The sequence below is a fragment of the Anas platyrhynchos genome, chromosome 9 (assembly GCF_047663525.1).
Source record: "Anas platyrhynchos isolate ZD024472 breed Pekin duck chromosome 9, IASCAAS_PekinDuck_T2T, whole genome shotgun sequence".
In the NCBI taxonomy this organism is placed as follows: domain Eukaryota; kingdom Metazoa; phylum Chordata; class Aves; order Anseriformes; family Anatidae; genus Anas; species Anas platyrhynchos.
In genome coordinates this window covers 1332114-1352341 of record NC_092595.1, presented here as the reverse complement: position 1 = coordinate 1352341, position 20228 = coordinate 1332114, and the positions used below count along the sequence as shown (strand labels likewise).

The following is a 20228-nucleotide window of genomic DNA, read 5'->3' as shown; positions in this document are numbered from 1 at the left end:
CCTCACCTCATTGTTAGCCACTGGCCTCAGCCCCTCGCTCTTTGTTCCCCTGGGCCTTCCCACTTGGGCTCTGTAAGCGCTGGTGGCAGCATCCAAGCAGTATTGGCACCCCGGGGGCTTGGCCCAGCAGAGCCCCAGCGCGCGTGGCCAGAAGGACACCGTCTGCTCCGGGCTCTGCTGGGTGGTAGCATCTGCAGCAAATTACCCGTGAATATTTCAGAGCCCGTGTGCCTGCTGCTGGCCGTCTTGCAGGCAAAGCTCACCCCGTGACAGTGCCGGGAGCCTCAGCCCCAGCATAGGGGTAGGGCTGAGGGGGCTCTGTATCCACATAGTGCTGCAATGTGGTCCTGAAATCAGGATGCCATTAATTACCTTTGGTTCCATTGATTCATCTTTTTTTTTTTTTTTTTTTTTTGTATGTTTAACTGGGGAGGGTGTATTTTGTTTTGTGCCCTTGTCCGATGTGTTTGCAGTTGTTAAATGTGGGCCAGCATCATTCAATAGATTAAATCGATCCTCTCGGGGCCACATGCTCTGCTGCGGGGTTGACTGACAGCAGGCGCTCGGCTCGGGCTCAGCAGCTCTCGGCTCGCTGGATTCGAGGGCTGCTGGTGGTCGGGGTCCAGCTGGTCCGGGTGCTCTGCGCTTGGCATCGCTGCGAGTCCTCAGAGGTGTGTGTGTCTGGGGGGAGAAGTAACACGCGGTATGAAGCTAAAGGGCTGTTTTGCATAAAGAGCTCCAATAAATACACTTCTTCTGTTTTTTTTTTTTTTTTTTTTTTTAATTATTATTATTATTTTTATTATTTTATTTTTTTTTAGTGCTTCCAGTAGTTAAGCATTTCTTGTAAATTAACCCGTTTAATTACCCGTTCTGTTTCCCTTTGTAGGGTAGCTGTCTTTGATGGTGAGCAGAAAGGCCTCTGACGATGAGTTACTGGAGTCTGGATAAGAAAAGCTGTCTGCAGTACTGCCGGCACTTCTTGGTGGACAACGGGGTGTTTCACGGTGAGTGGCAAGTCGTCGTGCTGCCTTCCCATGTCCTGCTGCCAGCCCCACTGCCAGCTTCCCTGTCCCACTGCCAGCCACTTGCATTTTAGTCTCGTGCCACTGCAAATTGTGGGCTAAGATCTCTCAGGTGTTGAGGTCTCTGCCTGAATGCAAAGCCAGGGAGCTACCCTGACGATAGTTTGGTATAAAATACTTTCTTTTCATGGCCTCTTTTTCTTTGCTTATACTTGATCTATCAGCTTCACCGGTGAGCACGTGTTTCTTAGAGGCCCAAATTTTGTATTCCTTGTTCTCTTTGAAGTCAGGGATTAACAAACTGTTAGTCAGGGCAGATTTATGGCACTATGAATAGTGGCAGAACGGAATGCCTGTAAATTAACTATTGAAAGCCAGCCCCGTTCCCCCAGATCTTTAAAGGATTAAGCATCTATTTTTTGCTTACCTTAAATTTTCCTCTGGAGCCCGCTCAGCTGTGTGTTCAGCTGCATCGCGTCATAGAATTTGCATCGCATCAAACTGTCCATCAGTGGGTTTCAGTGGGGGTGTATGTGTGTGGTTATTTTTGAAGAGAACACTCTGGGAAGTAGTAGCAGATACACTGTTTTGGGTCGTGAGGACATTTACATGACTGTGAAACTCTGGTGGAGAAGGACACAGTCCTTGCTGCAGGGAAGCCTGCTGCTTAAGCTGCAAACACAGCTGGGTGGGGAGAGCTGAAATCCAGTCGTGACTGCACAACACAGGAATTACAGGGTTTCACTGAAAAAAGTGACAAACTGGGGGTGCTGCACACACCTGATGTGTAGGCACCACAGCTCTACTTCTCAGATCAAACAGAGGTGCAGTCCTGGGATTTATCAGGGTGCTCCTGGTCCCGCTGTTTTTGGTGGGACCACTTTCCTTCTGAGATGTCTCTGGCACTATGGAAAGAGGGGGTCGTCTCCCAGACAGCCTCACCCAGGTCCCCCGTGCCCGTGTGAGCACTCTTGGTATGCTTTGATAAATGCTCATTGCTCATGCTTCTCCCCAGGCAATACTCTGCTCTCTTGCATGGGTGTATAAGTGGAGCAGGTACGTTTTGGGATATGTATTTGCAATTTTCCCATTGCAGGTGAAATGAGAGAAAAGTCTGGTCCAGGCTTTGTGACTCGAGGTGGTGTTTTGTAGCGGAGCAGCGTAATGTCTTCATCTCCCTAATAGTGCAGAGATGGGATAATGATCCATTAGCACCGAGCCCAGTAATCCACACAGAGTTATTGAAGTGATGAGTCTGCAAAGTGATAATCATCTAAAGTAGGAGATACAATCAGCAGGAACCCTAGACCAGAAAGATTCTGCGGCTTAATTTATGTGTCTTTCATTCAGGACCAGACGGGATTCATTATTTTCCCCTGACAGAGCCCTTCAGGGCTTCCAGTCTCTTCATCCTGAGCACGATGCTGCAGAGGGAGCTGGAGTCCTGCTGAACAGGGCTGGAAGTGCCACTGCCCACCCGCACCGGGCAGGAGGCTTCAGCGTGTCCCCAGGAGGCAGCACGTTGCTCCTGACACTGGGAGCGGTTGGTTTGCTGCAGATCCCTGCTGACGGAGCTCAAAGGGATGGCAGAGCTTTGGGAGGGCCAGCTTTGTGTTGCTGTGCCTTCTGCAGCCTCCTGCTCCTGTAGCTCCTGACAGAGGGAGTGGGGAAGAGCAGGCGGGGTGGGGGCAGCGAGCAGGCTGGGCGCTTGCCCCCAGTCTCTACTGGCTGCTTGCCATGGCTTGCATGGGGTGATCCTGGCTATTCCACCGGGAAATTAGGAGAGAAAATCTCAGGTGAACTCTGTAGGAAAGGTGCTACCTGTTGGCAGGACAGGTGCTGTGACTCGGCTCCTTGCGACTTGCTGACAGTTGTTTGGTTTGTTTCCAGCTCTAATATCTATTACTTCGAACTTAAACAGGTCCGAATTTTTTTTAATTACTGTTTTCATATTCTGACATTGAGATCATGGCTCTCCAGAGAGCAAGCATGTGGAGCTGCTGATTAGCTTATTTTTCTACCTTTATGCATGCTAATATTCTGTAATCATTGAACAGAAGACATGACGTGTTTGGCAAATAGATGATTTAGTCTCAGCAATTCTGGAAGCAGCTTTACACAGTTATCGTATTAGAGTCAGTTACTTATGCCAATTATCTCTTCCTCTTCTCTCAGAAATACAAACCCTTTGTTTCAATTGCATTTCTGTAATTGTAATTATCTGCTCTCTCTTCCTAGTTTTATCATCCAGCTTCTCCACCTCTTTCTTTTCAGTCTTTGGTGTCAGTGGGGACTTGACCACTGCTGGTAGGCTGTGGTGTTAATGCAGCCTTGCTCATTATCTCAGTTGTGCTCTTCCATTCAGGGCACTGGACTAGCTCAGTTGTATGGGGCTTGTCTGGAAGGTTCACGTTTCGGTGGCGTGATTATGGTCTGTAGCTGAACCTGTAATCTGGGAGAACTGTTGCACCTCAGGTGCAAAGCAGACAACTTTATCCCAACGTGAAAGCTGGTGTTCTAAAAAGGTCAGGGTCATCTTTCTCCATAGAGACTTTTACTGGGAGTCATTCAAACATCTTGTTTTGGGGAGAAAAGCAAAAAAATACTTAGCAGAAACACCACAGCACTGCATGTACGGGCTGTTGGAGAGCATCGTGTCTCTAAAGCAATGTCCGAGGACCTCGTGTGGAAGTTGGGCAGGGAATGAATGCATCTGCTGCTGCGTGGGAGAGCACGGGCTGCAGGCGAGGAGGTGGTGGAGGATGAAACATGTGAGATACAGCAAACAGCAGAACAGCGCCTTGCTCATGGGATGAGTTACCTGGAGCCAAAGGTAGCTTTGAGTGCTGGTAGCACACTGAAGGTGTTGGTGCTCCTAGATGAAGGCACTGGTGCTGCACGGCCCAGCCTTCTGCAGCGCTGCTCAGCAGAGTTTGGGCAAGGGGAGCTCGGGAACATGCAGAGAGAGGTGGCTGGGAGAGTACAGGAGGGCGTGAGGAGAGATGAGATGAATCTGGTTTATTCGGCTTAGAAAATCAAAGATTTCGAGGGGCTGAGACTGGCTATAAATGTACTTGCACAGAGTAAGCTTGGGGAAGAAAAAGCTTATTGAGCTGCTGGGGAATGTTGGCACAAGTCCAGACTGAAATCCGTGAGTAAATAACTAGTTGTAGGGGAGAACTGAATTCCTTTGAGGCAGAGGCCAGTGAAGAAGTGTTAAAAGCATCCTATCTGTGCCCCTGCTCTGAAGTTGCAAATGTAATTAGTAGCAGCCAGAAATACGCTGGCAAATGTAAATCGAAGGCTGGAGGGCTGTCTGAGTGCTCCCCGTCCATCTCCCAGGTACTGAGCAGCAAAAGCACCAGGACTGTCTCCATTCCCTGCTGGAAATGCTGCTGTGTGCAGATCAGCCTGCTCACTCCTGTATTTTGATGATGCTTTGAGACATTTGCATGTTGGTAGGCGAGAAAAAGCCTTGATACACAACGCCGTGCTTTCCTGCAGGGCTTTAGCAGGTGGTGTGTGAGCAAGGACTGAACATCCACGTGTGCAATGCTCAAATCCTGTGTGCGTCTGGGCTGCCTGGGGAGTTCTCATCGTTTTCTGATTTTATTAGGAAAAGCTGCTAATAACTGCACTTGCAGGCTATTAAAATCCCTATCTGGTTGTCTGAAATTTTTGGTTGCAGAAGTGGAAGTTGCTGCTGTGCCTTGCACTCTAGGGAGGTTTCTCTGCCTGGAAGCAAAAATGTCAGGTTTCTTCAGGAGCAGCGAGGCACGTACAGCCTGTGCACACCAAGGATCCCAAGCTGCACGCAGATCCGTGCTGAAGCTGCTTTAGCAGTTTGCAGGACGGAGCAGATAGGCAGGCTAATGTTGAGAACAGCCTCGTGGACATGGGGAGCCTGCTTTCTTTTCTCTCCTATTGCAAGGAGTGCCAAAATACAAAGTACATCATGCCTCTAGGCTTGGAAGATGTTTGTTTTTTTTTCAGGCTTTTCATGCTGTAAAAGTGGATCATGTCTTGTTTGCTGGCGATAACAATGCAGGAATGGCTGTGTTGTCAGGCCAAGCATCCATCTACGCTGCTAGCAGATTTTGGGGGCTAAAAGCACAAAGAAAAAATGGTCTATATCTAAATCCTTTCTCTGGAACATGCTCCCAGCATCTGCCCATCAGCAACGTGAGTGCTTCCCCAAGCCGCATCTAGACCTTTGCTTTTATTAACTTCCATCTCATAACTTCTCCTCGCTTTTTAAAATTCATTTTTCCTTTTGACCACCTGTGGGAACTAACTCTGGATGTTAGGTGGGTTGGTGCAAACCTCCTGCTCCTTTCACCCAGCCTTGCCACATTCAGGCTGGTCGGTGAGGAAGGTTTGGTCGCTCACGTCCTGCACCTGGGAAGGAGCTGGCTGCATGTCCTGAGCTGGGGGCCACACCTGGCAGGCGGGCAGGTGCCCAGGGCCAGCAGGAATGGGAACTTGGCTCCAAACCTTGATGCTGAGGTCCTGATCCACTGAGGTTCAGCTCTTGTGTGGTGCTGCCATGAATTGCCACGCTGCCGTTTCCTTCAAATGGCCCTTCGAGGTTGGCTGCTCCAGCACCTGGGTGGTGCTGACACTGAACAAAGAATATCTGTTAGCAATTACTTCTCCATCCGAGGGTGTGCAGCGAGCTGTCCGTCCCACCAGCATCGCAGAGGAACTTGCTGAATGCTGACCTGAGTTTGGTGGGGCTCTCAGCCCGTTGTGCCAGGGATACCCGGCTCATCCTTCGGGAGGCTTTTCCCAATCACCTTTCATAAACATCCAGAGCTGAGGGGGGAGAGGGTCTTAGCCCAAAGAAATTGCTCATTTTGAGAGAGCATCCCTGATTTCCCAGGTGTGATGGATGCGGTTGTGCACCACCTTTATTAGATGAACACCTCCTGCTGTTACACAACCGCTTTTGGACAGCTCGATGGGAGATTGCTCGTGGCAGGTGTTATTGCAGCGCTTTCCGTTCGGTTCAGCCCCAGAAGCCGAGCTCTTATGCAAGTTCTTGTAGGCTTTTTTTTGCTTCAGTGCTCTTGAACTTGTGTGTTCAATGAATGGGAACATAAAATGCATTACGTTTTACTTTTTATACGGTAAAACGGTCAATTTTGTTTATTAGAGCACAAGAGTTTTGGGGGAACAATATGAGATGTTTGCTGAAATGCACGTCTGGCTTGCTGCTTGCTGATGGGCAAAGCTTTATAATTAGCTCTGCTGAAGCCTCGTGCAAGCCCCGTGCTTGGGGCTATGGTGCTAAAAATGCCAGATGTTGACTGCAGGATTTGCTCGTACATCTTTATGGTCAACTTCAGCTGAAGTCTTATAACGATGTGTGGGAGAGCAGGATAAGTTGATAGCACAGTAATTCACACTTTTTGTATTTTATTCTTTTTATTTTATTCTTTCTAATTTTATTATTTTGTATTCTGAATTCGTTCTGTAAAACGATGTAACTGGAAATGTACGTAGAAGAAGGACATTAAGGAATTTATTTTAAGTTCTCATAGACTAAAAAGCAGTTCCTGAAATACTTTAGGAAACCTCCTCTCCGTGCTTCCTTTAGTGCCTGAGGGCCTCTAAGAGCTCCGGGAGCTCTCACCTGGTGCTCTGGTGCCGGGAGGAGCTCCACGTGTGGGTCCCCCACGTCGCTGCTTCGGGCTGAGTAGTTCTGATGCTGTGTTTCTCCCCTTCCATCTCTGTGTATTTGTCAACCTTACACAGAACAGTGTCTTCGTTAATGACAGATGAGTGGAGTTGATAAAAGCTTTAATCTGATAAAAGCGACCAGTTTTTTGTGCAGATAACACGAAGTTTCATTCACAGCTAGCTGAGCTCTCAGGAGGAGTTGTATTACAGTTTAGGTCTAATATTAAATTTGGATGATGAATATGAAGATGTTATCTTCTTATTTCATTATCTATTTACTGTGAAGGTAAAGGCTCTCTAATCAGCTTTTCTTTCTATGTGGCAGAAGTCTTTGTACCAGTTTCCATCTATTTTGTCAGTGAAAAAGGAAAAACTGATGAGCCAGAAAATTAATAATCTTCTGGTGCTGTAATTTCAGAGCCTAATTGTTAAAAATGTTCTCATTTATTGGAAAATTAATATTTTGCAGTAGAACTTGCACTGCTGTGTCTGTTTGCCCACTGATGTAGGCACGGCAAGCTGTAGTTTTTAATATCTACAAACGGAGCTTCTGTGCTCTGTAGCAGCTTGGCAAAGGAAACGCTTTTGGCAGTAATTGCTGCCCTTCTCCTCCTTCAGCCACTGGGAACGTGGCAGCTGCCCTGTGCCAGGGGCAGGCTGAGATGCTGTGGGTGCTGCATGGTGTGGGGTTGCTGACTCTTGTAGTGGGGTCAGGCTGTGGGTCCAGCCCCATGGGGCTGCTCCACATCCCACTCTGCGGCCAGCAGCAAGCATGAGGTGATGCTTTTACCCTGGGATTGCTGCCTTGGATCTGTAAAGGCAGACTTTGCTGCCATTCCTGATGGCCTACAGGCATCTGCTTGGCTTTTCTAGGGGCTTTTCAGCTGTTTCTGTAGTCTGAGACCGGAGCTGCTTGGGGAGGAGAGGCTCAGCGCAGCGATTCCCATAGCCATCAACTCCATCATCTGTCAGCCCTGGTGCTGTGGGATGCCTGCTGGCTGCCCCGGGGCTCCTCCAGCTCTGCTCCCTCAACGAGTGGCCGGCTTCATGCATCTTTAGCCAGGGTTATTGCAGAGTGCTGCTTCTGGGGAGCTGAAAACGTTGGCACTGGTTTGGCAACGACCTCGGGACAGGCTGGTGCTGTTTGGACCCCTGGCACGGCAGCTCCAGTGTTTCCCACATCCCAGAGGTGCTGAGCCGAGCTGCAGCGTGCTCCAAAGCAAAGCCTATCTGGAGCTGGGAGTGCAGAAGAGAAGAGCCAGCAGGTACCAGAAGAGCTTTAAATCCCCCTTCTTAACGAGAGGACAGGGGCAGTGCTTTGGCAGTCGAGGTGCTTGCTGTCTCATCTCTCAGAATAATTCCCGTGGTTTAATGACAGAGCCTTGTTTGAACAGCAAATGAAGAGAACTGGAAAATAATGTTAGTCCAGGGGAAATGGATTTTGAGTGAATGAACATCTTTTTAATAAGTTCTATTGCTTTTGTAGCTGCGATTGTCAAAAACTATCAGTGAAATGAGGCTTGGAGTACTGGTAATGTGTTTTATGAAACCAGCTTAAATAGTTGAAAAGACAGACTTCTGAGCATGCCAGCCGCTGCGAAGGTCACCCGGGGAAGGGCTTGTGGGGCAGAAAACCTAGCTAGGAAAAAGGCAGACCCGTGAACCTGTGTCACCATTCCTGCCTAATCTGGTCTTGCTTGATCGCGGGATGCGTATGAAACAGTACAGCCTGCTGAAAATGTGGGCTGTTGTCCTATGGGGACCGTTGGTTTTGATCAATTACGTGTAACGGGGTAATAATTCTGTGTTTGGGGAGCTCGCTTGGCACCCTCGCTTGAGACCCCGTGAGAACGGTGCAGGCTGCGTGGAGCAGAGCTGGGATGTGCGGGCTGCCCAGCCAGCGCTGCAGCATCGGGTGAGCTGAGGTGAGCCAGCTGCCTTCTGACCCTTCCCTTTGCAGACAGACAAAAACTGCTGCAGCCTCTTGGAGGATGCGCCAGCTTCACGCCTGGCTCCGGCTGGCAGGGCTGGGCACCGGGGGTAGGACCTGCCTTCGCCATGGAGAGTTGTCATGGTGATTTTGTTCAGGAGGTGAATGTACCTACAGGTGTTTTCATACCTCTTGGCATATGCCCCCCCCAAATTTTGTAAAGTCTTCATTTGTTTGCCACAGTGTTCTTGCTGACACGTACGGTGTGCTCTAATTTCTAAGGCCATGTAGCATCAAAGCACTTCAATTTGTAAAATGAATGTTATTTTGAAGACAGAATAATAAGGAGTGTATTAATGGTGAGAGAAGCTTTCTTACAGAGCAGATTCGGTGGCAGAGATGCTCGTGTACAGCTCCTATCACATATAATGGGATGCTAGGTTGGGGATGCAGCGCAGTTACACTTGTATCACATTACCGAGTGCAATTTGGTGCACCAAGAATTAACCTGAAGGCTGGTGACAGCTCATTTCTCTTTTGTTGTTGAATCGGGACTGTAACACATCGATTCATTTGGATGCAAATGTATTGACAACTGTCTAGAGGCTTGGGAGTGATGACTTGATGAGAAGTGAGGTGTGAACTGCTGGTGGGGTAAGGGAGCTGCTCTCCCATTTCCCTCGTCACAGCCACACTGGGAGGCTGTGCTCTGTGCAGAACGGGGCTGCTCAGTGCAGCCGTCCTCAGCCGACGGTGTGGGTAGCAGCGTGAGCTTTTTGGGCAGCCAGCGGGGATCCTGCAGTGGCTGTGGGGCTTGTTCCGTGTTATGGTGTGGGTTGTGTCTGCTGGGTGTAGGCAAGGCGTCTTGTGCTGTGCTGCAGTCCGTCATGCCATAGAAGCAGAGAATGGCTCGGGCTGGAAGGGACCTTAAAGACCACCCAGTTCCAACCCCCTGCCACGGGCAGGGATGCCACCCACCCGATCAGGTTGGCCAAGGCCCCGTCCCGCCTGGCCATGAGCACCCCCAGGGATGGGGCAGCCACAGCTCCTCTGGGCAGCCTGGCCCAGTGCCTCCCCACCCTTACAGCCAAGAATTTCCTCCTAATGGATCCTAAAAGATCTCCATCCTTTTTATAAGCCACCTTTAAGTATTAAAGCCCTGTTGGAAGTCTCAGTATCCATGTTAGCAGCAGCTGAGCACTGATGATTTCTCTGTAAGTAAAATGTCCATCAGTCAGCTCCACTTATCCCAGGTAGAACTGCTCTCACCCTCCCCTGCCCCAATCTCTCTATCACCCAACTTTTCCCTGGCCCAACTGGACAAATCCCTCCCTCTTGTACCTCTGTCAGTCTCTGAGGATGCTGCTGGGCATTCCCTTGGTGCTGATGTAGAGGGGCAGTGCAAGACCCAGGAGCAGCAAGGCAGCAGCAGGGCAGAGGTGTGCAGGGGGGCGCCCGCCTCCTCCCTGCACTGCCTGCCTGCGCTGTCCCCTGGGGCTCTGTCCCCTAAGCCAGAGTGGCTCTGCACATCGCTCCACGCTGGCTACAAACCTGAGTTCAGCAGCACTGACTTGAATTAAAGAAGCACGGTAGTTAGCCAGCAGCATGGTAATTTCTTATAGCTACCAGGAGAGTTGGTGCTCGGCGTCTCACCGGAGACGACTTGTTCTTACGAAACCGAATGCTCAGTGATGCACAGGCTGAACCATTTGCATGCTCCGCGCTCTGGCTGGCCTCGTTCTGAAGCACACAAAAGCTGGCTGTTCCCCTCCGGGCTGGGAAGAGAGGGGAGGAGAGGGCGCAAAACGTGGCAGAGGGGAGCGAGGTCGCGGGGTTCTCGCCTTTGCCTCGCAGGATCCTGGCTGCAGCCCCGGGGAGCTCCTCGCAGCCGGGGTGTTTTTCCTCGCCTGCATTCAGCCTGCATCACTCGCCTGCTCTCCACGGGAATCGGTTCCCTGGGTGCCTGAGGGATTTCCTTGGGCTTGCCTGAGCTGCTCGGCTCTCCTTCGGGCGTTACAGGCACTTAATGCCTGCAGCGCCCTGATCGCGGCACCATGCGTGCGCCTCTCGCACCAAAAGTGGTCGCTGCTCCTGCCTGCCCGCAGCAGCAGCACGGAGCAGATGCTGCCAGCTTCCCCACCAGGCTGTGCTTTTCGGCTTTGAAGGAAGTTGCCTCGTATTGCCTCTGGATTTGTTTTTCTCTCTCTTATGGCTCGCAAAGATCTCGCTGCTCCTCATAAAGAGCCGCGCTGGCGAGGTTCTCCTGGACTTGTACGGATTGCTTCCCAAATGGTTTCCCTCCGGAGACGTGAAGATTAAATCGAGGCTTTCCTGCAGGGAGAATTTCCATTCTACTTGCCAATAATGCATAAGAGTTGCAAATTTAATGGCAGACCTTGAAGTATATAAAAATTTAAGTCCAGAAAAAGGTAAGGATGTTTGAGTTTGTAATTACTGGGGGAAGAGCTAAAAGCATGTCTGGAAGTGCTTATAGAAAACTGAGTGCACTGTATGTCTGTGACTGGTAACTCCTCAGTGCTGTAATTGTTTGGACATCTTTAAAAACGGCAAACATAAATATTCCTGAGCATTTAAGAGGAAAACATGTGTTGTTCCTTTTTTTTTTTGAGGTGTGTGTGTTTCAAATTGAAAATACATTTCTCCATGCAAACATGTGGATTGTACGGGAGATACTGCTCCTGCAGCATGGACAGAGATTGCTTTTTATCTTAAATTATTACAGATGTATTTGCCTTTAAAAACATTCCTGACCTTTTAATCTATTGGCCATTTTGCCACAGCATAGCCTTCCATGGGGAAGAGTGGCTGTGTTTTCCAGCAACACTTATAAATAGAATGCTAACCCGTATGCAAGCGATGTGTAAAATTCGGATCAAAGAGCCGTGGATGAGGAAGATGCATCTCATCAGGAATGGTAGGGGACTGGTACGAAGGAGAAAGACATCTTGAGTAACTTTCTTCGGGAACTTTTGATTTGTGGAGTCTGATTTTGTTCAGTTTAACTCAGTGCTGGGTGCAAAGTAGGGATTAAGCCGCTAAACGGCTGTAGGGTAAATGCTGTACAGAGGGGGAGAACTCTTTGAATCTAGCATGGGTAACTCTATATGGCAAATAATTTTTAACTAGTGGAAGTGGTGGGAAATTGGCACAGCTACCCTGTAAGAACCGAGAGCACTTAAAGGAGCTGTCAGTTATTTGTATATCCCATTAGGGACGGCCTCGTTGGCCGGGCTGGGCACGCTGTGGCTGCAGACACGGCGCTTTTATCTTGGAGGGTTCTGTTTCACAAAGCCCAACATTAAGTTTTGATGCACACGGGTAGGTAAAGGAGGGCAGGTGTTACTCCATCTGCCTGCTGAGACACGGTGGGTAATGGATACATCCCCATTTAATAATTTACGAGTGTATTGGAAGTACGAGAGCATTAGAAGGACTTTTTGGAACAGCCCTAGAAAAAAGGCATTGGGTTTAACCTCTGAAGCTGTTGTAGATGTGTGTGTGTGTACAGATAAATGTGTATTGTGCCAAAGCATCCAGCTGAGGGTGAAATCCTCTTTGAAGTTATTTTGTCGTCCCTTTTCCATCAGCAAATGTAGCAGCAACCGCTAGATGAGTGCTCCTCTTGCTCCTTAGTTCGTCACCTGGCTGGGTGGCAGGAGCATGGAGCACAAGGCAGTGTCCCGTCCCGTCCCATCCCATCCCATCCCATCCCACCCTGTCCCACCCTGTCCCGTCCCATGCCATGGGTGAGGTGTGCGGGGCCGCTGCAGCCTGTGGGCACGAACACGTCCAGACGTGTGATGTGCCCGATGTCCCCGTCTGTGGCCGGGTGTCTCTGTGAGCCTGCCCACACGGATCTGTGCCCTTATGGCAGTGCCCGGTTGAAGCGGTGCCGTGCCGCTGCCCAGAGCAGCCTGGCACTCAACCATGAGCAATAAAGCAGGGCATGCACGTGGCAGCTCCGAAAGTTTTCAAGCCTCGGGGTGTTTGGTTGGTGAGGAGCGAAGGATCTCATGGGCAGCAGGTCACAGAGTTGGTAGGCCAGCCAGCAGCTAAATTCTGTGCTTCCTAAATTCCTGATAGTTGTGTATTGCTGCTCCTGAACCAAGTGTAGCCGTGTGTCAGGGAGGCAGCAGAGCACTGCTACCACGTGAAGCAATTGAGGCATCTTGGGGAAGCTGTGGCACGAAGGTCAAACTGCCCAGGTACCGAGGCGTTGTGGCCACTGGTAAGGGTGTGGGTGTCCTGCCGTGGTGGGCAGCACCTGGGTAAAACCTGGAGCCTGCCGAGAGCCTCTGAGCTCCTCCCAGTGCAGATCTTACCTGCGAGAGGAAACATATTTATTTCTGTGCTTGGGCACGCATTTTGAAGGAGTCGTTTCGGAAGGCTGTGGCGCAGGAGGCAGCTTGTTGGTATGCCGGCAGCACGCAGCTGGGCGAGTGCTCCTCGCTGACGGACCTGCGGGGAGCCAGGGGTGACAGGGGGCTCGCCGGGCTCCCTGCCTGCGGGTCGGGCACCGCGGTGCCCAGCGGTGCTGCAGGTGTCTGGCTGGGAGACGTGTCCGCAGGTTGCCAGCAGGAACACTGCTTTGCATGGAGCTGGAAGGCACAACGCGTTTTGTCAGTAATAAAATCACCTCGGTGTTGGAGACTGTCGGCTCTTTGTTTGCCCACAGCTGACTCACTGCGGGTGACTTGCGCCCAGGGAATTTGAGAACAGAAGAGATAACCACGTTGGGTAGGAAAATGACTGTTTCCGAGAAGTGGGAATAAATGAATTCATACCATCAGCCGGACTGTGGGCTTCATTCATTGATTTAAAGGTTAATTAACTCCACCTTCAGCTCTGCTGCGCTTTTCCCCCTCCTGCTCTCTAGAGGAGCCCCAGATGGGGATTGGTGTGGATGTGTGGGGCAGCCCAAGGGGGCAGTGGTGCTGTGGGCAGCCCGGTGCCATCCTGGGCAGGCTGCGGTGCCGTGAGGTGCCGGGCTTGCCATGATGTGCTGCTGGTGCTGCCAAATTCAGGCAGCAGAAGGCTCTGCTCCTACTGGAGCCAGGGCAGCTCCTCCTCCGCTCATCCCTGAGGGGATAGGAGCAGGCTTGTAGGGGCACTCTGCTGGGGTTTTTCTGGTTTTGTTTCCTTGGACAGGTTTTGGGTGGTAAATATAAAGGAGTGGCATATTGGGAGGGACAAAAGTATAAATAAATCAGACCCAGCACAATAGGATGCTGTGGGACCTGTGTTTCACCAAAGTATGGGGTAGGGCATCAAGGACTGAAGGACAGCGGTGATGGTCAATCCCTTACAACAGAGTCAGGCTAAAAATGAGGCATGCTTGGCTCAGCCAGCTCAGCGACCTGCCCCACCATCATCCAGTTGGGGGCTGTGGTGGGAGCTGTTCGCTGCCTCTCCCCGTCTGCTGCTGCTTCTTGTCCCTGGGTTAGGGTGTGCAAACCTGGTAATGGTGTTTGCCAAATAAACCTACATTTCCTGGTCACTCTAATCAAGTGATGGTGTATTTTGGTGCTTGGCCATGTGTGTGGCTATATTTGGCCGTGTGTGGCTAAATGATTTGCACTGTTTGTAAATGAGCAGTTCTGTGCTATTCTAGGAAATTCAGCAGTCCTCAGCCCTCCTGGTTGTGGAGGCACCAGAGCTCTCACCCTGAGGATTTTTCACTGCCAGGCTTGTCAGTGTTTGGATTCTGGCGTATTTCTGGGTGCTCCCCCAGCAAGAAAGGCTGCTGAGTGCTGTCAGGTATCAGCCAGACAGAAGGCACAGAGCTAAAGCTTCCCGCTCTGAATATGGAAAAAAAAAATCATTGAAATTGATTGTCCTGGAAACATCACGCCAGCAAGATCACTGTGGCAGGCTAGCCCAGCAGGTACTAGGAAATATGGATTACTCAAAACCAGAACTTCTGGGAGATGCCAATCCCAAGTCTCTTTAAACAAACAAACAAATAATAATAATAAAAAAACATACCGTGCAGGTCTCAGGTCTAAGAAAAATTAAAACTACGCTGATAATTTCTTTTCTCCCCTTCTGCTCCCCTTTGTTCTCAAGCTTCACCCCTTTTTTGTTTGCGTATTTATTTGGTGAATTTACAGGCGTGGGTTGTCTGTCAGATTTAATAATTTCCTTGACTTCAGGCCATCCACAGTCATTCTGAGCAGTCAGCTGGCGTTCTGCTGCTTGCTCCCCTTGCTTTAGGATTCTCTGCTCCCCTGAGGGCTGGAAATGCCCGCAGTTTCCAGCAGTGCCTGCCCACTCCTGAGGCTGTGCTGAGGTCTGCAGAGGTGTGGGAGATTGTCCACCTTGTGCCAGTGCTCATCTGTGGGCTTATAATTAAATCCACCCTAAGAAGCTTAAAGAGTGAGAGAGCGTGAGGGGTTGGAAGAGTTCTTGGAGGTCTCTTCCAACATAGATGATTCTGTTATACTTAAAATCAAATTTTGATGAAATATACACATGCTTACAGCAGGGCAGATAAAGTTCTGGGTAAATATGAAATGCAGAAATTAAAACAGTCCTGACCCGGGACAGGGTTCCCCCAGGCTTCCCTCCAAGCATTGTCCTGGGCTCGCTGCTTGTCCCGCACCAAGGTGGCAGCGGCACTTTGGTGACATTAGCAGGGAGCTGTGTGATGCTCCAGATGTTGGCGCTGCCCTGTGGGATTTAGATGGGACGTGTTCCCTGGCAGACGGGCAGTAACAGGCTGTAGTGGCATTAGGGTAAAGGCTCCGAGCATCCTCATGACGAGGAGATGGCTGCAGAGCAGGGTGGCATGCTCTCAGTCTCATCCACATCCAGAATATCTTCCACCATGGATTGTGCCCCAGGTGCCGTGTAGGATCTCAGGGAGCTGCACCAAAAGGGTCAGAGGCGATGCCCGCAGCAGCCCTGGCAGTGCATCGGGGGACAGCTCCTGCTGCCGGGGGCTCTTTTGGTGCTGTTCCCTCCAAAGGCAGACTGACAACCCCCCCGCAGAGCGCCTCGCCGAGCCAGAGCTACCGAGCACACAGGCACAGCTGGGGAATGTCAGAATGCAGGGAGCAGAGCTGATGTTACAACTGGAATTGACTCCTATTTTGTGGGTTTATTTCATCTCCTCAAGCTTAACGTTGGCTTAATGCAGATTGCGTATTATTTAGGAACGCAATTTATATCCCCCTTAGCAATTAGACTTCTCATTGTTTGGTAATGCTCTTTCGCCTTATTTAATCTTCTCATTTGGTCGGATGGCTGTAACATCAGTCCATAAAACAAGACAGGAGACCGAACATCATCTCCGTGCAGGCAGTGGAAAACAACGTGAAGTGAAATCCCCATCAAACTGGCTAAAATCCCATTTGTTCAGAGCCTGTGCTCCACAGACTTTGCTGTAGGCTCCTGGCAGTGGAGTTTTGCCACTAGGAGTTAGCTGACAGCGTTACCTTGGATAACCACAAACCAAAATACAGCGGGAAGAAGTCCCAGGCCTGCTGCTGCCATTGCTAATTTTTTTTAACTAACTATGAATTTTTAACCCAGGGAAGCTGCCCAGGGCTGGGCCTGAGGCACAGCCTCGCGTGCGGCTCTTGTGGGCTGATCTGTGCCTCTGTGTCCTGGGGAGCCGTGCTCAGGGCCATGGCTGCTTCCCTCACTGCTCTCATGTGCCTGGATTTACTTAAAGTATGGCCACGGAGAGCACTTTATTTCCCTAAATATTTTCCTTCTAGTGCCCACTAAGGGGTCCGGCATGCCTTAAGGCTTCCCAGTACTTGCAGCAGCGGGCAGGTGTGCGCGTTGTGACTGCGCCGTTGGGATTTAGCCCAAGTGAGTCGCAAACAAGCAGGAATTGGGGTCGGGGCAGGGGATGGCTGCTGAGTCTGGCACCAGAGCAGTGGTTCTGCAAGAGCTGCTCCCCAGGGCAGCACTCAGCCAGCCCCTGGTTGCTAAAGACCCGCTTGCACACGGGGACAGATTAGAGGAGCTGGGCGCAAGGTGGCGGCGGCTGATTTGGGGCGGATTAGAGTGCTTTCGGACGTCAGGCCGCGTCTGGTCAGTGCTGGGCGCTCCAGCTTAGTGCTTGTGGGCTGCAGTGAGATTTATTCTGCGGCGAGAGGCAGCCTCAGCAGGTGCTGTCTGCCCAGCCTGAGAGCTTTCGGGGGGCATCCGGACCGCCCTGGGCTCCGATGGCTTTCCTCCGGGCTTCGGGGCTCTGCCAGCTGGTGGGCAGCGTGGCCGCCTCCGAGAAGGTCCAGCTGGCACAGATGGGTTTGTATCTGGTTTGGTGTTCGATACAGAAGCAGCTCCTTCTGAAAAGATGCCTGTATTGCTGAGCAAGATGGTCATCACTTAATCTGAAGGTTAAAAAATGCTCTCTGCATTCAGGTCTGGTTTGCTCTAAATGATTGTTGTGGGAGGGTAAAGGGAGCCTGATCTCTTGGTATCGTTGAAGCCCGTTAACCTACAGGGTGTCTGTGGGGTGATTTTAGGCTGTCAGGAAGGTTTGCATAACTCGGGAAGCAGAAGTAACTTGGCAGCTTTCAGATTTCTTTTTTTCATTTGAAAGTAAAGCTTCAAATATACAATGCATAAATGTGATTTTGTTTGAATTTCTGGATTAATGAACTCTATTTATTCTTGTAGTATAAACTATGCTGTATTCTTGTCTATAACTTTAATTCATTTTCAGGCTTTGGAGAAAAATGCCCAGGTAGTGCTTGTGTCAAACACCGTAACGTGGCAAGCATGTCACGCTTCCCTGAGTCCTGCTGTATGGCTGCCCTGAGGGGCTGCTTCACTTTTATTCATTTATTTATTTATTTCAGTATTCCTGGTTTATCTAGAGTATGAAATGTTTTTCTGGAACCCGTTTTCCTGTTCCTGCAGTGAAAGTGTTCCTGAGCCTCTCTCCTGGAGCTTCCTCCTGCCCTGGCTCTGTTCAGGCACTTGGCTGCGTTCAGGCGCTGACCCGCGGGGCCCTCTTGCAAATGCCCCGCCAGAGGTTGAAATCAGCACACTAAAATAGGTTTTAAAAGACCTTGTTTCTTGTGTCTGCCTGTTTCATAGGTAGCTGAAAGGAGAGGAGGGTGTATTTTGTAAATTGGAAAGGGGAAAAAAAAAGGAAAAAGCCTTCTAAAATTGAAACCCAGCGGGGCTTTGAATGGCACGGAGCTTTCTGCTATGGACACGTGTGCAATAGGAACAATGCTGTGAACCTCCTCACCCCTCTGCTGTTCTGACTGAGATGTTTGCATCTGGGTGGTGTTTTCTGAGAACTGCAAGGGTGCAAGCACAAAGCTGGCGCTTTTTCGGGCAGTGGGCTTAGTGCAGGTGGCACCTGAGAAACAGAGAATATTGTGATATTGGCAGGAACTGCATTTCTTCCACTCTTCTCTGTTGGTGTTTTAAAATCTATTCCATGTAACTTTGATTCTCAAGTCTGTCTGAAAATGTGTATGGGAAATACGTCTGTGTTAATTACAAATGGGATGCAGAAACATGAGGGCCATTGAAACCGCAGGAGAAATTGTAAAGTCTTTTAGGATTTTCTCCATGTTTTCTGGTAGTTGTAATTATCTGCTTGTGGCCCATTTTCTGCTTTTCTTTTATGAAAGAAATGTAGTCCCCTTTCTGCTGCCTTTTGCTAGTGGTGCTCAGCCACACCCCGGGGAGCCCCTCTGATTTCTGTCACGGCTGAGCTGACGGTAACAGAAAGACTTGTGTGAAACTTACTTGGGTTTAAGACTTTTATTAATAACTGATTACGGATTAGGTGCAAAGAAGCAGATTATCTGTATTGAGTAGCTCATAGCTCAACCTCTTCCTAAGCCAGGCTTGCTGCAATGGATCGCTGGCAGTGAGATAAAAACCTGTGTGCGCTCCACGTGGTCCCACACGGCCTGTTCTTGGGGACAGCCCCAAAGGGCTCTTTTTGGGAGCCAGCCAGAGTGTAAGCAAACCATCCAGGAGGTGAATTTGGAGTGATATGAAGTGAGGAGAGGCTATGGGGTTAAAAGGGAATTTAGGAAGGTGGATATACGTGTACTGAGATCAAGGGGAAAGGTTATCTCGATCCTAGTGTTTGGAAAACTGTGGGAGGGATGAAGTGGAGGAGATGGGGCTATCTTCGTCAAAACAAAGAGAAACAAACCCTCATTGTCCCAGATGGGATGGACTGATAAAGAGAAGTTATCCCTGTGTCTGCTTGAAATTTGGTAGCAGGCTGGAGAGGCTGTAAATGCTGTGTAGCAGCGGGGAGGGATTGTGTATTTCTAATTCCATTAGCGGTTCTAACAGTGTCAAAACAGCAAGATCTAAGCTAAGGGATTACTGAGCCCAAGGGAACACAGAGTTTGGACAATGGTCTGACCACTCAGAGCTGGCAGAGTGCTGGGTTTTAGTTACAGCGCTGTGGCTAATAGCATCAAACCAAAAGAGTTACAGGAAATATGCACAGAGCAACTACAAAATATTTTCCTTCAGTATCTGCTTGAGTTTTCTTTGCCTCCTTTGTTGTGAAGGTGTTTTGACAGATGCACTTTATTTTCTGATGTGGAGCCTAGTTGTGAAGAAGAAATGGTGTGGCTGTGGCACAGTGCCAGTTCCTGGCCATCAAGGTGAAAGGCAAATGTTTTACGGCTGGGAGATGTTTGAAAGCCATTAACTCATTTTATTAGCGGAGTTGGATGGCCATTTGGTTGAATTTATTCTGTTCTGCTTAACAGTTGAAAGATGCATGAGTGTTATGCAGTCTGGGACTCAGATGGTTAAGCTGAAGAGTGGAACCAAAGGGCTCGTTCGTCTCTTCTACCTGGATGAGCACAGAACCTGCATCCGATGGAGACCGTCCAGAAAAAGTGAAAAGGCAAAAAGTAAATTTTTAATGTCTTAATTTCTGGGGCAGTTCAGCATTCGAGTGTGAATTACAGACAGAAAAGTGAGCAATATCTTTTGAACTTATTATATGAATGCTCTTCACTTATTTTAAATTTGGGATGATACTTAAAATGAAGGTTGTCAAAAGTGTGAGTAGAGTTTAAGCACCTACTAAAAGCTTGGGAGAATAAAAGGAAGGGAATGTAGTTCAGCGGCACGTGGACATTTTCCATGTGCTCATGTGAATTGTGAACAAACTCAGTGGGGACTCAATAACTACGCTGATCTATTTGAAATGCATGCACCACAACTTAAATACAGAACCTAGAAAAGCTTAGATGGACTTTCTTCATTGTAACAACTATGATAACTTTCTTTAGGTATTATTACATCTTGGAGTTACTGTGTAGCAGTGTTTCTCATTGAAACTGTTCCTGTTTTAAAGTAGCAATTCAAATCAGCAGTGTATTAAGTAAAATAAGGACTGGAACTACAGAGAATTGTCCTGGAGGCTTGAGATTTTAAAGCAAGCAATTGGCAAGGCTGCAGCCAGTGATAGTTGGTGCTTTTGGGACCGGACATGGCAGCTGAGGGCTGCAGTGCAGCAGGGCCACTGCTCTGTGCGTGCAGTGTAGGCGAGGACGAGCCTTGGTGTCAAAAAGCCCTTAGTGATGTGAAGATCTAATATTAAAAATCATTGAATG

The 20228-nt window shown here is 49.4% G+C and overlaps 1 protein-coding gene across 7 annotated transcripts in view; it reads left to right on the top strand.

The window, feature by feature from the left end:
* The window catches only part of PLCH1 (phospholipase C eta 1), a 63490-nt gene that overhangs the window by 7358 nt on the left and 35904 nt on the right, over positions 1–20228 (top strand). For 5 of the 7 annotated variants that reach the window (XM_072042276.1, XM_027464544.3, XM_072042274.1 and 2 more), the window contains 2 exons: positions 890–1007; positions 19374–19520. In XM_072042276.1, coding sequence (XP_071898377.1) covers positions 929–1007; positions 19374–19520 — 226 coding nt within the window. In that variant the 5' untranslated portion in view covers positions 890–928. Of the gene's footprint in view, positions 1–889; positions 1008–10620; positions 11067–19373; positions 19521–20228 lie in introns of those variants that run through there. The other 2 variants (XM_072042273.1, XM_072042272.1) reach the window with 1 other exon arrangement.